Below are 12,836 nucleotides of genomic sequence, written 5' to 3'. Positions count from 1 at the left end.
AGTAGCTATATTTGTGCAGTACATCTCATACTGAGACAATTTAGCATGCTTTATGTCAACAAATAACACAAAGAGGAGAGCATAAATACATGAGGACAGTAAAATAAATGTGTAACAATTGACAATGGTATGAAACTTTCATATCTTACGCATTTAGTCTGTCGGCAGTTGTTTGCCATGCCGTTTCCCTCCCTTTATTGATCACAGCTGTATTACCATTTCTGGTATACACAAAAGTTTTTTTCTCCGAAAACGAAGCATAAAAAAAACTCCGGCAAAAGTGGAAATTTTTTAAAAACTCCGTTTAGCGTTTGTGTATAAACTGGTTGAAAGAGACAAAAACGGAGTTTTGGGCAATTGAGAATGAGGAGTTGTCATCATAGTACAGAGCCCCGCCCCTATCCGCCATGTTGGCAGGATGCTAGCGTGAAAACGCCATTCTCTCCGTCCATTGTTTATCTAGCAAGCATGGAGGTACTAGCAGCATTTCTGTTGTTGAGAGCTATACTCGCTTGTGTGATTTTGAAAATTACAGTCATACAATTTTCAGGGCTTTAGCAGTTTTATAGTCCAGCGCAACGTTTAAAAGTAACTCAGTCTCGCTGTCAGTCCACACACATGAGCCTGGCGCCATACTTTCTTCTTGAAAAGGATCCGGAAGTTCTTCCTGTCAGCGGTTCTCTAATAGGCTTCTGATTGGCTTGTGTGGAATTCTCATTGTTCTAACACTGCCACCGTCAGGCTTGGCGTAATTTAACAGCTCTTGATAGCGTATTTATGCTGATCAATGTAGACGTGTTTTTTTTTTAAAAACGGGGCTGTGTGCACTTAGTTATTTTTGCAAACGAAGGTTAGAAAATATGCGTTTATCAAAATACCCGGGTATGTGTAAACAGCACCTTACGTTCCTCGTGCACTCGCACTTAGCTAGGCTATGTAAGCCTCGCTTGGATTAGCCTCACTGAGATGCAGCTAAACTGGCTTCGTGGAGCGACTTGAGGCTTAATTGGGAGATGGTGTTAGTTCAAGCGAGGCTTTCCGGCTATAGCCTGGCTTTCTTTAGGTTCTTTCATGGAACACCCCTCTGGTCTCTTCAGTTTCCAGGTGCTTACAGACTGCTGTTGAAAGAAGAGAGGATGCTGCATAGAGGTTCAACTACTTTGGACGTGTTGCTGCCATGAAATTTTAAAAAAAGCCTCACTTTCAAAATGTTATATATTTTCTATGCTCTATATGTTGGTTGGTGAGATTTGAAAATCATTGCATTCTGCTTTCATTTACGTTTATTGTCCCAACTTTTTTGGAATCAGGATTGAATCATAACATGATGAAATACAACTTCAGATGTCAACAACATTGCATATCACACCCTGGGATTATCCAACAAATACCAAGTGAAAATGCGGAAACAGTGTATGGAAAAACTGAGTCTGGCCATACTGCTTTCATAAAACCTTTAAGTGAGGTTTCTTTTTCACGTCACCGTGCACTTCATTCAGCAGATGGCACACAGATCATAAATCAAAAAAGAAAATATATTAACCCCCTCCTTTCCTCATTACCAACACTTTCTTGCAGTCTCACGTTCTTTTCTTGGCAAAAGAATCTACTAATATTTATTGGCAATATGGCTTTTTCTTTTTAGAATAAATGCACACAGTTCACATGAAATCAATCTATTCTCACTCTTAACGTTACCTTTAGCCAGTCAGTTCTCATCAGGAGGCTCCTGCTTTTTGTGTAAAAGTAAAAATTTAACCCGACCACGACGGCGTTCCAGTCACACGTACAACCCTTTATCTGCAAATGTTTAGGCATGGCATCATATATGATGCTTGATCTTGTAAAAATTAACAGAAAAAAAAAAAAAATATATATATATATATATATATATATATATATAGATGTGATAATAGTTTACGGCATTTAATCTCAGGAGCTTATTGCCCTGCACAGTCCACACTTGCAACAGATGACGCAATTTCCCAGAACAGCAGGGGTCATGTGACTTCTTACCACACTTATTTGTAAACCATTATCACAAGTGATTAACATAACAGCTTCAGTCAGGAAATATGAAGTGTGTGGGTATTCGTTGACTCTGGACCCTTTCGTTTCACCAGGTTCAGGTTTAATCAAGGATTCACCATTTCTTTAAAGAAACAAACAGCGCCCCCCTGTGGTTTCACTCACTAGTGAGCTCTCTGGTGTGTGTGGTCCAGTTTGTTCTTCACTGGGACGGAATTACATATGAAGTGGTCCAAGCAAAATAAACACCAACCAGCAGTTAATTTGTGTTTTAAAAGGAAAACAACCCTTTCCTCTCACCACTGCATGTGTGGGGGTGGTGTGGGCGTCTGGCTCTGATTTCGGTACTCCGTGTGCAGCAGCTTACTGGCCTGCAGAGAGTCCTGGCCCTGCAGCCAGTCTTGATAGAGAGTTTTAAGGATGGGGTTGAGCTCTGGAAGTCGGACTGGCAGGCTACTGTAGACCTCCTCCATCTGCTGGACCAGGGCTTTATCTATTTGACCACCCGCCTCGCTCTCCGCCTGACCTCGGCCACTCAAACACCCTGAGGGGAAACGTGGGAAAAACAGAGAGACTCAACACTCCTGCTTCTGAAAAGCTCGATTTCAGTTGGACTGACACATTTCCAAACCCCAGTGTGTGTTACACAATAACTTGTTTTTTCCTGGAGTCATGCAAACGTAGACAATTTCACTACAATTTCCACTATCATGGAATCGATCGGATTAAGACCCCGATATAACTCGGTTGAAAGTCAAAATAAACGTGCTTGTAGACGGGTGAAGCACGTGGTGAATTAGACTTTGCGTTCTGCGCATGCTCGAGATTTTTTCCCGGGGTCGGGAACCGGAAGTCGGAAGAGACGATATTACTGTTGTAGTCGCCGTCGGAAAGAAACAAACAACGCGATGGAGAATGCACCGTTGTGCATTGCGTTTGTGCAATAAGCAGCTTATCACAAACGAAATATAGACGGACGTACCTTCATCTTGCTCTTCGTTTGCCTTTTTCTCAAATGCCTGAGTTTGATGTTATTGTTGGTGTTGAAGGGGTCAACCGGAAGTGGCTCTATTAGCAATAGTTGAAATGGGTACAGCGCCACCTATTGTATCGGAGTATGACATACTTTGTGCCTCTGATCCGATTCATTCACCGCCATATATCCAAGGATAATTACCCTTGCTCAACTCATTCTTATTGTAATTTAGCCAATTATCTGATCCTTTCAGTGCCATGTAACCCCACTGAATGTAAGCATAGCAAAGCGGCTGCCCATGGCTCTGTCTTTGACGTCGAAAAAAAAAAAAAAACTCAGAAACTCGACACTAACCCTTCAATACAGAGCCGAGCAATACCCAAATGACTTGTGTGACAGGTGAACTGTTGTTCTAAAAATTTTGCCAGCACTCAATTGACAAGGTACTAACTCACAAGGACCAACTAGTCCTACAGCATAAAGGGAAAGTTCCGTTTTTTTAAACCTTATTTCTAGCTGTATATATGTTCATTTACTCATTTATAATATTTTAGTGTCACTCGGAGTTGTTCGGACACCATCTAGATCATTTGAGAGCCGCGTGTATATATATATATATATATATATATATATATCTGCGTATATTATAACGGCCTCTAAATAAGGCATGAAACTCCTTCATTTCAACAATACCTTAAAGTATTGGTAAAATGAAGTATTTCAAAGAGATAATTTGTAGTAGATCATTTCTCAAATTATCTAAATAGCGTCCAAACGACACCAAAATGTTATCAATGAGTAAATGAACGTTTATACAGCTAGAAATAAGGTCCAGGTTTAAAAAAAAAAAAAAAAAAAGCCGGAGTACCTGGAGAGAACCCACGTATACACGGCAAGAACATGTAGACAGAAAGGCCCCAGCTGGGAGTTGAACCTGGAACCCTCTCGCTGTCAGGCGACGGTGCTCCTTTAAAGCAATACTATGTAACTTCTCAAAAAGCCCATTATGGAGCTCCCCCTACAGGCTTGGAGGTAATGTATGGTTACGACACTGCCTCTCTCTTTCTCTTCCTTGCTTCATCAGTCAACGTCTTCTTCTGTTTCTTCGGTGCCTCTGCCATGATGATCGTACTGACAATGTTGCGCTAGCTTAGCCTTATACCTGGGAGCGTGAGAGGGGTCCATTTGTTTTTGCGGTAGGTGTGCCAGAAAGCAAGTCGAAGTACGTCCGCTCAGCTCCCGGGCCGGTCCAGCAAAGTTACATAGCGCAGTTTTTCCAACTCAGACCCCCGAATGGGGGTCTGAGTTGGAAAAACTGGCATAGGAGTCAGGCCAATCGTAATATTAAAACTCATTCTAGCCGCACAATTTTTTTCAAACTGTTATTTTAAGGTAGAAATGTTACATAGTATTGCTTTAAAGGTAGGGTAGGAGATCCTGGATTTTGAGTCCAGCGAAGCTGCATTTTGAAAATACACAGGTAAAAAGTCCCAACCCTTTTCTTCACTTTTCCCCCGAAGGCACGCCTCTAGAGTACATGAACGCGCACGAGCACGAAGGTGCACGAGCGCTGTTCTGACAGCAAGCATCGATCGTTGCCGTATTTAGTATTTAGTTTATGCTAACTATACGTTTAATAATGCTAGGTGCTAGCCAAGCTGGCTCTAGTTTAGCTTCCTGCCAAGCTTCTGGACGTTCACGGAGCAGGGTACGCGCACAGGGAGAAGGAGGGGGAGGGAGGAGCAGATTGCAGTTTGATAGACGGCATCAGTATCCAATCATTGTGAACGGTCCGTTCACAAAAATGTTCCAGAAAAAGATCCCCTACCCCGCCTTTAAGTAACTTGTTTAAATTAAATTTGAAGAAGTTTAAAATGTTTGGTTGTTGTTTTATGACAAGTCAACTAAAGTTTCATTACTTGCTGCTTGTTTTTGATGAAATTATTGTTATTATTTTTTTAAATCACCTCAATAAATTAGGTTAATTTCTATTTAATTTGTGTAAATTTTAGTCATTTACATTAAAAACACCCTGTTTATGTAGTAAAATAAGAGTACAAGGTAAAAAAACAAAACAAAGCAAGATTCCCAAAAAATTTAAACGGAAAAAAACAGAATTTGGGAAAAAATAAAATGGATTTTATAGGGCCCTACAAACGTACTGACAGACAAAAGAGTGAACACTAGCAGGTGTGATGAGATGGTAGTGGGGGTTACCTCCTGGGCAGGACAGCACCTCCACCAGTTGATAAGGCACGCGTCCTTTTCTCATGCGATGCACCAGAGTCTGGATGTTCCTGAAACCATAGATGGCAGCAAACTGCAGCAGCATTTCACCGTCCCGTTCCAGCGTCACTTCCTGGAAGTCCCGATTCCTGGAGAAGCATCACACAGAAGGTCACATTTTGGCATTCCAAGTTCAAAGGTAAGAGCATGACGTTAATTAGTTAACTGGAAATTATTCCCAAGGTATAAGGATCCTTCCAGACTGATGAGAAGGCTGCAGAACAGAGGAGCCTGTCAAGTCTCTAACCTGAGGGTCTTGTATGTGATCTCCTGCACATCCAGACCGAAGAGCTCTTTAGCAGCATGTTTGAACACATGTTCCAGGAAGCCTTCGGAACCCCTGCCATCATGTCTCACCAGCGCCACCTCTCCACCTTCTCCCAACCTACAGCCACAATAAAAGCCACTGTGAGACACCAACTCAATAAATTCATACGATCACTGTTCATACGATGCTTCAATGCCTGAACTAAGTTTTCTTTCCTTTTTCAAATAAACTACTTAGAACTTATCACATGAGTCAAACAGCAGTTATGTCCAGTTATTTCCATTCATGGAAATCACAGGTCTAAGTGTCTGTCTGATCTCGGGGCACTTTTCAACTCACACTTGGTCCAGTGGAACCGAGTCCAGCTCCTCCACCGACACCTTCCTCTGCTCCATCAAATGATAGAGCTCCTCTGAAACGTGAATCACATTTTGTCACTGCGTGTCATTATCAACGGTTAGGTTTCACAAAACACAGAAACAGAAGAGGTTAGGTCTACGCTTTAGCAGCTTAGTCAAATGTTTGTTTCCATGCTGCAAAAGCTGGAAATTCTCTATGCACGGCTGACAGTGTGCACATTTCCCTTTTTGCAGCAGTTTGCACTATTCCAAGAATAAGGAAAAAAGTCAATGCACTGTGGTGTCTGGTGTGAGCTGCTGCAAAGAGATGGATATCATATCTGTTTGCAGCAGCAAATCATAAGTGCATTCTATCATAAGTGCATTCTGTTGTAATTATCTGTACGTGGACTTCTGCACTTAGGTCACCAGTTTGGGTTTCCAACGTGACTTTTAAACAGATGAGAGGGACTATTTAGTGTAGAAAGTGGAGAAAGGTGTCTCTTTGAGGAAGGAGTTAAAGATAGTGACTCAGTTAAAATAGAGTCCAACCAGACTCATTAAAGGCGCTCCACTGAGGACTTTTAGAGCCGATCAACTACTACTGGAAGCAGGATGTGCCAGAGATGGACGAAAAAACATTTGATTCAGAGTGTAACCTTAATGATAAATCAACTAGGTTTTAAATTACATTCTAAGATAAGCTTTGAATTCAGGGAGGTGAAGGTGTGAGCAGATTTTTCTGATACACCACAGCAGCCTGTTCTTGGTTACAGCTTTGAACTGAAAAACAAATAAAACCTTGACAACAAGCATATAATACCAGATCAGTAACTGCTCGGTAATGGCAGAAGTAGCATCAGTGGTTTCAATGAACAGTGAACCCTTTATCTTTGACCGGACCGTGTTCCACTGATTAAGTGATTTTCAGTTGTTTTATTCATGCGAGAAACATAAGAGCTACGCAGCTCTTATATTTCTAAACACGCGTTTATAATAACTGAGATGCAATATAGCTACATCTCTCCTGTAATAGCTTTGGTAATGTTAGCTGTACATATATGCTAATTAGCCATGTGCTAGTTAATTTACATTGAATCCTATCTTAAACATCAGGTTTGGTGTGTTAAGAAAAAAAACACAGAAAAAAAATGGCACCCCGACTGTCAGACGTAGGCTTCATGTCTGCTCATCGCTCATTTGAGACGGGTTAACACCGGTTTGGAAACGGTTACTGATACGAGGTATTGTCGTGAACGCCGGTGACGTCATCTCTGCTGCTCAGCACACGCAACATGGACGTACTGATCACAGATGTGTCTTTGTTGCTTTACTGTCGACATCCGACTGCTGCTTGTTGTTGTGCTGATCTTATCAGGTGAGCCGTTTCTTGTTTATCTGATTTACTTATCTGACCTGAATACGAATGACCTTGCTGGCATCTTATCCAGGGCAGGAGTGTGTAAAATAACAGTCATTATCTTACTTGAAGTGAGGACACAGTCAACGTCCTTGGTTTCCATCAGACTGCTGTAAAACTCCTCTCTGACTGCCTCCAGTTTCTTATCAAAGCAGGGAGCCACCACCAGGTGGTAGACTTTCTCTGGACTCAGCTTCTGTTGGAACAGAAAGACAGAAGAAAAAAAACTCACAGTAACACACTGCAGTTCCTGAGCAGAACAAGAAGAACAGAACCGTCTGACATTGCACAGTAAAGTCCTCCTCTTCACTTCTGGACAGGACAAAGTTACTCTATAGGACAACTAAAAAAGGAAAGCCTTTTTTTTTTTTTTTTAATTTGACATCATTATTCAGCATCTCCGACAGATTTCTGTTGCCGAGCCGTCTCATTCATGACCTGAAACGTTACTCATCTGTAATGACATCGGAGATGTTGCTTCACTTAGCATCTGGCTTGCTTAACTGAAATTAAGGTTGGTCTAATGTCCGTTCCTTCAGCATGTAAGATGTGTTTGCTTTTCGCGTGTGGCTGCTTTCACAGTACCGAGATAAGTGAAACTGACATGCAGATCCAACGGGAGCCTTTTAGACACATTGATACAGGCAAGAAAAGAAGTTTCCACAAAAATCACCTTCTGACAAAGGCTGCAGCAGTCGCATCTTCTTGTGTGTCTGCAGTAGTAGAAGCACCACACAGAGGGCAGATCTGTAAAACCCCAGCCCAAGTTCCTGCTTCACTGTTCACTTACGACTACATTTGAGATCTTTAAATGTTTTTTTGTTTTTTTTACTGCAAGGCCCCTCCCTGATATTAAAAAACTGAAGAAAAGGCTGAAAAAAAGGCAACTTTACTGGTTAAAATACATCCGTGGGTTGTGTGCGCTTTATAATCTGGAACATATTCCCAGATTGTTCCCACACTCCATGTTTAGCTCTGAATTTATATAAAAAAACACAAAAAAATAAAATAAACACATGTAGCTCCTGAACCGTTCAGGGAAAAAGGCGACCGGGATCAACAGAACAGATCTGGAGCTCACGGCTACTTTGATAAATGTCACTGCGGAAATGATAAAAGAAGAGCACATCCTGTAATTTTAGATATGTGTTTTTCTGTGGACGGAGCATTTTATGTACAGGCTTCTGCGTGAATGTGGGGTTTTCAGGAAAAAAAAGGAGGGGAAAAACCCATGTTTGGGTGTACTTAGCCTTTAACTCTGGGTAGCAATCTCTGTATAATTTCATGTGGTGTTTTTCTTGCTAGGATGGGGAGTATTTCACAGTTCTGCACAGATTACTATCACAACAGCTTTGCTATCATGATTCAGTTGGACACTTTGTGGATATATTTGACCCACACCCTGAGAAGTACAGATCTTCCCTCCAACCCCTGTCATAATCATAATTTAGCCCACCTTTCTGAGTTGTTGCCGGGACGCCTCTTTAACGCATGCACAGCTTTCCATTAATCTGGGGGCAGCTGAGCACGTCCATGTCAACGAGTCATTTTGAGACAGCAATCTGACTGGACTTAGTAACATTTAAATGGACAGACAGACTCAGTAGCGGTGGGTTAATTTGACACGTGATCAGCTGGTCTGAGGAATACCACAGGTCATGTGATCAAATAAACAAATAAAAGCTGTCCAAACTTCCCTTCACCATGGTTTTATCTCTGTTAGTTTGAACTGAATTCTTAGAGCAAAACGAGCATGTTATGAACAAACCATAAGTGTTTTGTGTGGTGCAGCCTCTCTTCTGACAAACAGCAGTGATGAGGCGTCCTCAGGTGTAACAGACATCACGTTCCCTTCGAGTTGATTACTGTAGAGTAATTAAACCCTCACAGGGTAACGCTGACTATTCAACAAGCTTAAACATGCAGGAAAGTGAGATTTGATTTTTAGCTCAGAACCGACTCTATAAAGACAGCTGCAATGTACTGCACCTTCTAATCTCGTGCGCGTTGCAGATGTTGTCCCCTAGCCGTCATTCGGTCACTTTCACAGGGGTGTCTACATGAAGGTTAAAGAGGAGGAATGACTGAATGCCATCGCCTTAACGGATTGATGAAGACATCGCTGCTCACCTGCTGTTTAGAGAAGTAGTCCTTAACCAGACAGCCCATAATCTGCTGGGGAGACCTGGCTGTGCAGATATGAGGAGTCACCAGACTGCCCAGGACACGCTCTGAGTAGCGGATCCAACCTACACACATACACACAATCAATTATCCACAGTGTACAATCCATTTCTTAAAAAGTCATAATGTTACCCATTATGACAAACTAAATGTTAGTAACAACATTGACTTAAATTACATGTTCAAACTAAATTTAAGTCCAATGAAGCTTATCGGTCCTATCTCTGATTAAGGGAGTGGTGAAGGGAGAGCCATCTATCTCCCCCTACCAGCTCACTGCTGCTATCTGTAACTCTAAAACAAGCCCCCCTTTCTGCACATGTGATGAAAAGCAACTGAGCCCACAATAAAGAACCTGAGGAGCAGCGGGAGGGGATGCAAAAATAGATCAAAGTTGAAGCAGCGTGACGGGGGGGAGAATTGAAGGAAAAACAAAGAAGGAGAGGAAAATGTGAGAGAAGAGAGGAGGTGAGGACTAAGACGGTTTACCTGGGCAGGAGGAGGTGAACATGGGCAAGGCATGGGAGTCATGGTGCTTCCTGTGATACCGCTGAATAAACTCCTTTTGAGTCTCTAAGATGCTGAAGCCCGCTGCTACTGGGGTGTCGAACACAAAGTGAACTCCTGAAGGGAAAACCAAAAAGAGGAGATGCATGATGAGACAGTGGCAGGGGAGATTCTGAGCAGTAAAGTAGCAAAACAGTGGGAAAGCAGGTTCTGAATAAAATTGAGCCAATAATGTTCTGGGAAAGAAGGCAGCACTGCCACTTCGCTCACCCAGGCCTTTAAGGAAGCTGCAGAGTTTCTGGGTGGCTTCGGTGATATCCAGACCAAACTTGACGGCAAAGAAAGGCAAAGACTGTGGACACACCGACGCCACCAGCACCTTGTGCTTCGATGCGTCGCACCTCTGACAGGGACAGGGAGAGGGAGACCGTAGAAACCGTCAGCTGTTGTTTACAGTGCAACAAGAACACTCTTTGTCCTTTTTCAGGTTTCTGGTGCCAATGTTTGGGTGCGGTGTACCTTATTGAGAGCCAGAACCCGCTCCACTTCCTCCACGCTCTGCTGAGAGATCTTCAGACTTTCCTCCTCTGACAGACAGCCTTCGCAGGAGAGACACGCACTCAGCAACAACTGAGATCCTTCATTTACCTTGAGTGAGAGAAAAAGAATTAGCCAAAGATGCGACTTTAAATCTGATTAATTTTCTCACTGTATTCTGCATCAGTACTTCTCTGAACCAGTCAACTGATTACGATGTGTAAAGTCGGTGGAATGTCCTGTTGATAACTTGACCAAACCACTCAATAACAGCATTGCTCAATAAGCAGAAACTACCTGCCCATTGACTTCCTCCTTCTCCGGGTTGGAGATGGCGCCATCATCCCCCTGTCTCTTGTTACACTGCATGTGGAGAGCACAAAATCCATTCAATACTGACAACAGTAAAAAATTAAAAATAAATAAATCTTCATACTTAGCACCTGTTAGAGCCATTAAATACAGAATTTTACCTGCTTGGTGCAGTTCTCACACTTCTCCTTGCGCTTGGCTATGTTGATCTCTGACATTTTTTCTTGGCAGCTACCTTTAAACGGAATGTGACACAGAGAAAAAGGTGACTAAAAAATAATTTCCTCTCAGCTGCTGCCTGCGCGTGTGTAGCGATGCCACGCCATCTGCGCGTTCAGGCCGCTACTGCGTTCCGTTTCGTCAGCTCCAACCTCCTCCTGAGTGTCCCCGCCGTCCTATCACAAGCAGCCGGCTTATCGTAAACACAACAGCCTGCTAATGGTGGGAAACTGGCAGTGAACGTTAACTAGTATCCCGTTATTACGTTTAATAGCCCGCGTTAATTATATACACAGCAGCAAAAACAGAAAATTGACAAGGACAGACAGACAATATGGGCAGTATGCGTTACTGTCCCCACCCCTCCCCCCTATATTTTACTATAACTCAAGTATCAACAGTCTCGTGTAGACGAAACATGCATAGTGTAACGCGAATTGGTTACCTGTGGCTTTATTTTAGCTAGTGCCAACTGTGTAATTAAAAAAAAAGCTGACGCGACAAGGGCCTTTCTCTTAAGGCACACATTTTACATACGATATAGGTCTTAAGTGTTGAACTGTGTGTTGGTTAAACAACGTGGCACGATGTTAACAGTTCATGTTTGAATTTTGAAGGAACTCACCGGACGGTTTCTAATTCTCTGCTCCCTCGGACAAAGGCATGGGAAACTGCAGAGGACAGCCAGAAGAGCCGCCGCCACTTCTAAAAGCAGACTGCGGCACTGAGTCAGCTCAGCAGGTGAACTCTGCACTCTTTCACTTTCAAGTCAACTCTGTGGACGGCGTTACCGCCACTGCTGGCTTGTACACCCGCAGTTATTCCTTAAAATACTATCTGCTGCATTCGAACCCGACGGGACTTCTTGTGTCCACGCCATTATATATATATACTTCTAGCACCATTGTACCGACGCGTCCCCGCGCGCATGCGCAAAATAAGTAATGGTCTGTTTCCGGTGTCGTGCCAAAGTAATGTCCCCTGGTAGGGAGCGTATCCCCTTTACGCGGGAACGCGCACTCACTTAGTAGAGTTGGATCAACATCACTTCTCTTCAAAAAAAAGTTCATGGAGATCCATCCATCCATCCATTTTCTATACCGCTGAATCCGTCGGTCGGGTCGCGGGGGGGCTGGAGCCTATCCCAGCGGTCGTTCATGGATATCGTTTAATTCATTGTTTGAGAGTTGATGTTCTATCATCCTTTGATTCCTCTGTAGGTGGTATCGAGCTTTATTCGTTTAAACAAACCGAGAACGCCTACTGCAGCAATAATTCAGTCGTACTGTACGCCAAAAAAACCCCGAACTTCACCTTTAAGATCATGCTAGCTCCATTGAATATGGGGAAGTTTCATCTTTCTCATTTGAGGATGGAGGGGGATACATATTCTGTCGAGCGGGATCCGTTTGACAGAATATGTGCCCCTTGTATATAAAAAGCCTAGATTATATATTATGCTTTAGATTCATAACGTCAGTAAATACAAATAAGTTTTATCTTTATTTTTTATAAGTTGGAGGGGGATACAGTTTCTGGCAGAGTGTCTGTAAAGCAATGATGACGCCCCACCATAAAGTGCAACATTTTTCATACACTTCACATTGTATTTACTCTAGTAAATAAGGTGAACCTCAGAATTAATTTCTCAGTCCGACAGAAGGTGGAATTTGAGTACAGATGGAACAAGGTCCACCATTTGGAGTCATCTGTCCATCAGTGATACAGTAGGTGCGGATACACTTCCTATCTCATCACCAG

At 42.7% G+C, this 12,836-nt stretch overlaps 1 protein-coding gene across 1 annotated transcript; it reads right to left on the bottom strand.

Annotated features, from left to right (window-relative positions):
• Positions 1-1,265: 1,265 nt before the first annotated feature.
• Positions 1,266-12,018, bottom strand: narf (nuclear prelamin A recognition factor). Its single transcript, XM_075457349.1, has 12 exons — positions 11,701-12,018; positions 11,018-11,091; positions 10,842-10,907; positions 10,527-10,655; positions 10,278-10,410; positions 9,990-10,124; positions 9,447-9,565; positions 7,383-7,512; positions 5,898-5,970; positions 5,538-5,675; positions 5,222-5,379; positions 1,266-2,572 (listed from the first exon to the last, which is right to left on the bottom strand). Exons 2-12 carry the CDS (start codon positions 11,072-11,074, stop codon positions 2,325-2,327), a joined length of 1,386 nt encoding a protein of 461 aa, XP_075313464.1. The 5' UTR covers positions 11,075-11,091; positions 11,701-12,018; the 3' UTR covers positions 1,266-2,324.
• Between the last annotated feature and the right edge of the window lie 818 nt (positions 12,019-12,836).

The sequence above is a fragment of the Odontesthes bonariensis genome, chromosome 23 (genome assembly GCF_027942865.1).
Source record: "Odontesthes bonariensis isolate fOdoBon6 chromosome 23, fOdoBon6.hap1, whole genome shotgun sequence".
In the NCBI taxonomy this organism is placed as follows: domain Eukaryota; kingdom Metazoa; phylum Chordata; class Actinopteri; order Atheriniformes; family Atherinopsidae; genus Odontesthes; species Odontesthes bonariensis.
The sequence above is the reverse complement of the archived record's forward strand: the minus strand, read 5'-3'. Positions and strand labels throughout refer to the sequence as shown.

Bases quoted from the DNA above. Each gene is read 5' to 3' on its own strand.
- narf (XM_075457349.1), bottom strand. From the start codon at position 11,074: ATGTCAGAGATCAACATAGCCAAGCGCAAGGAGAAGTGTGAGAACTGC. The intron at 5,971-7,382 runs GTAAGATAATGA...TTCACGTTTCAG, and splicing joins TGACTGTGTCCTCACTTCAA to AGGAGCTCTATCATTTGATG. The intron at 5,676-5,897 runs GTGAGTTGAAAA...TTGTGGCTGTAG, and splicing joins TCGGTTCCACTGGACCAAGT to GTTGGGAGAAGGTGGAGAGG.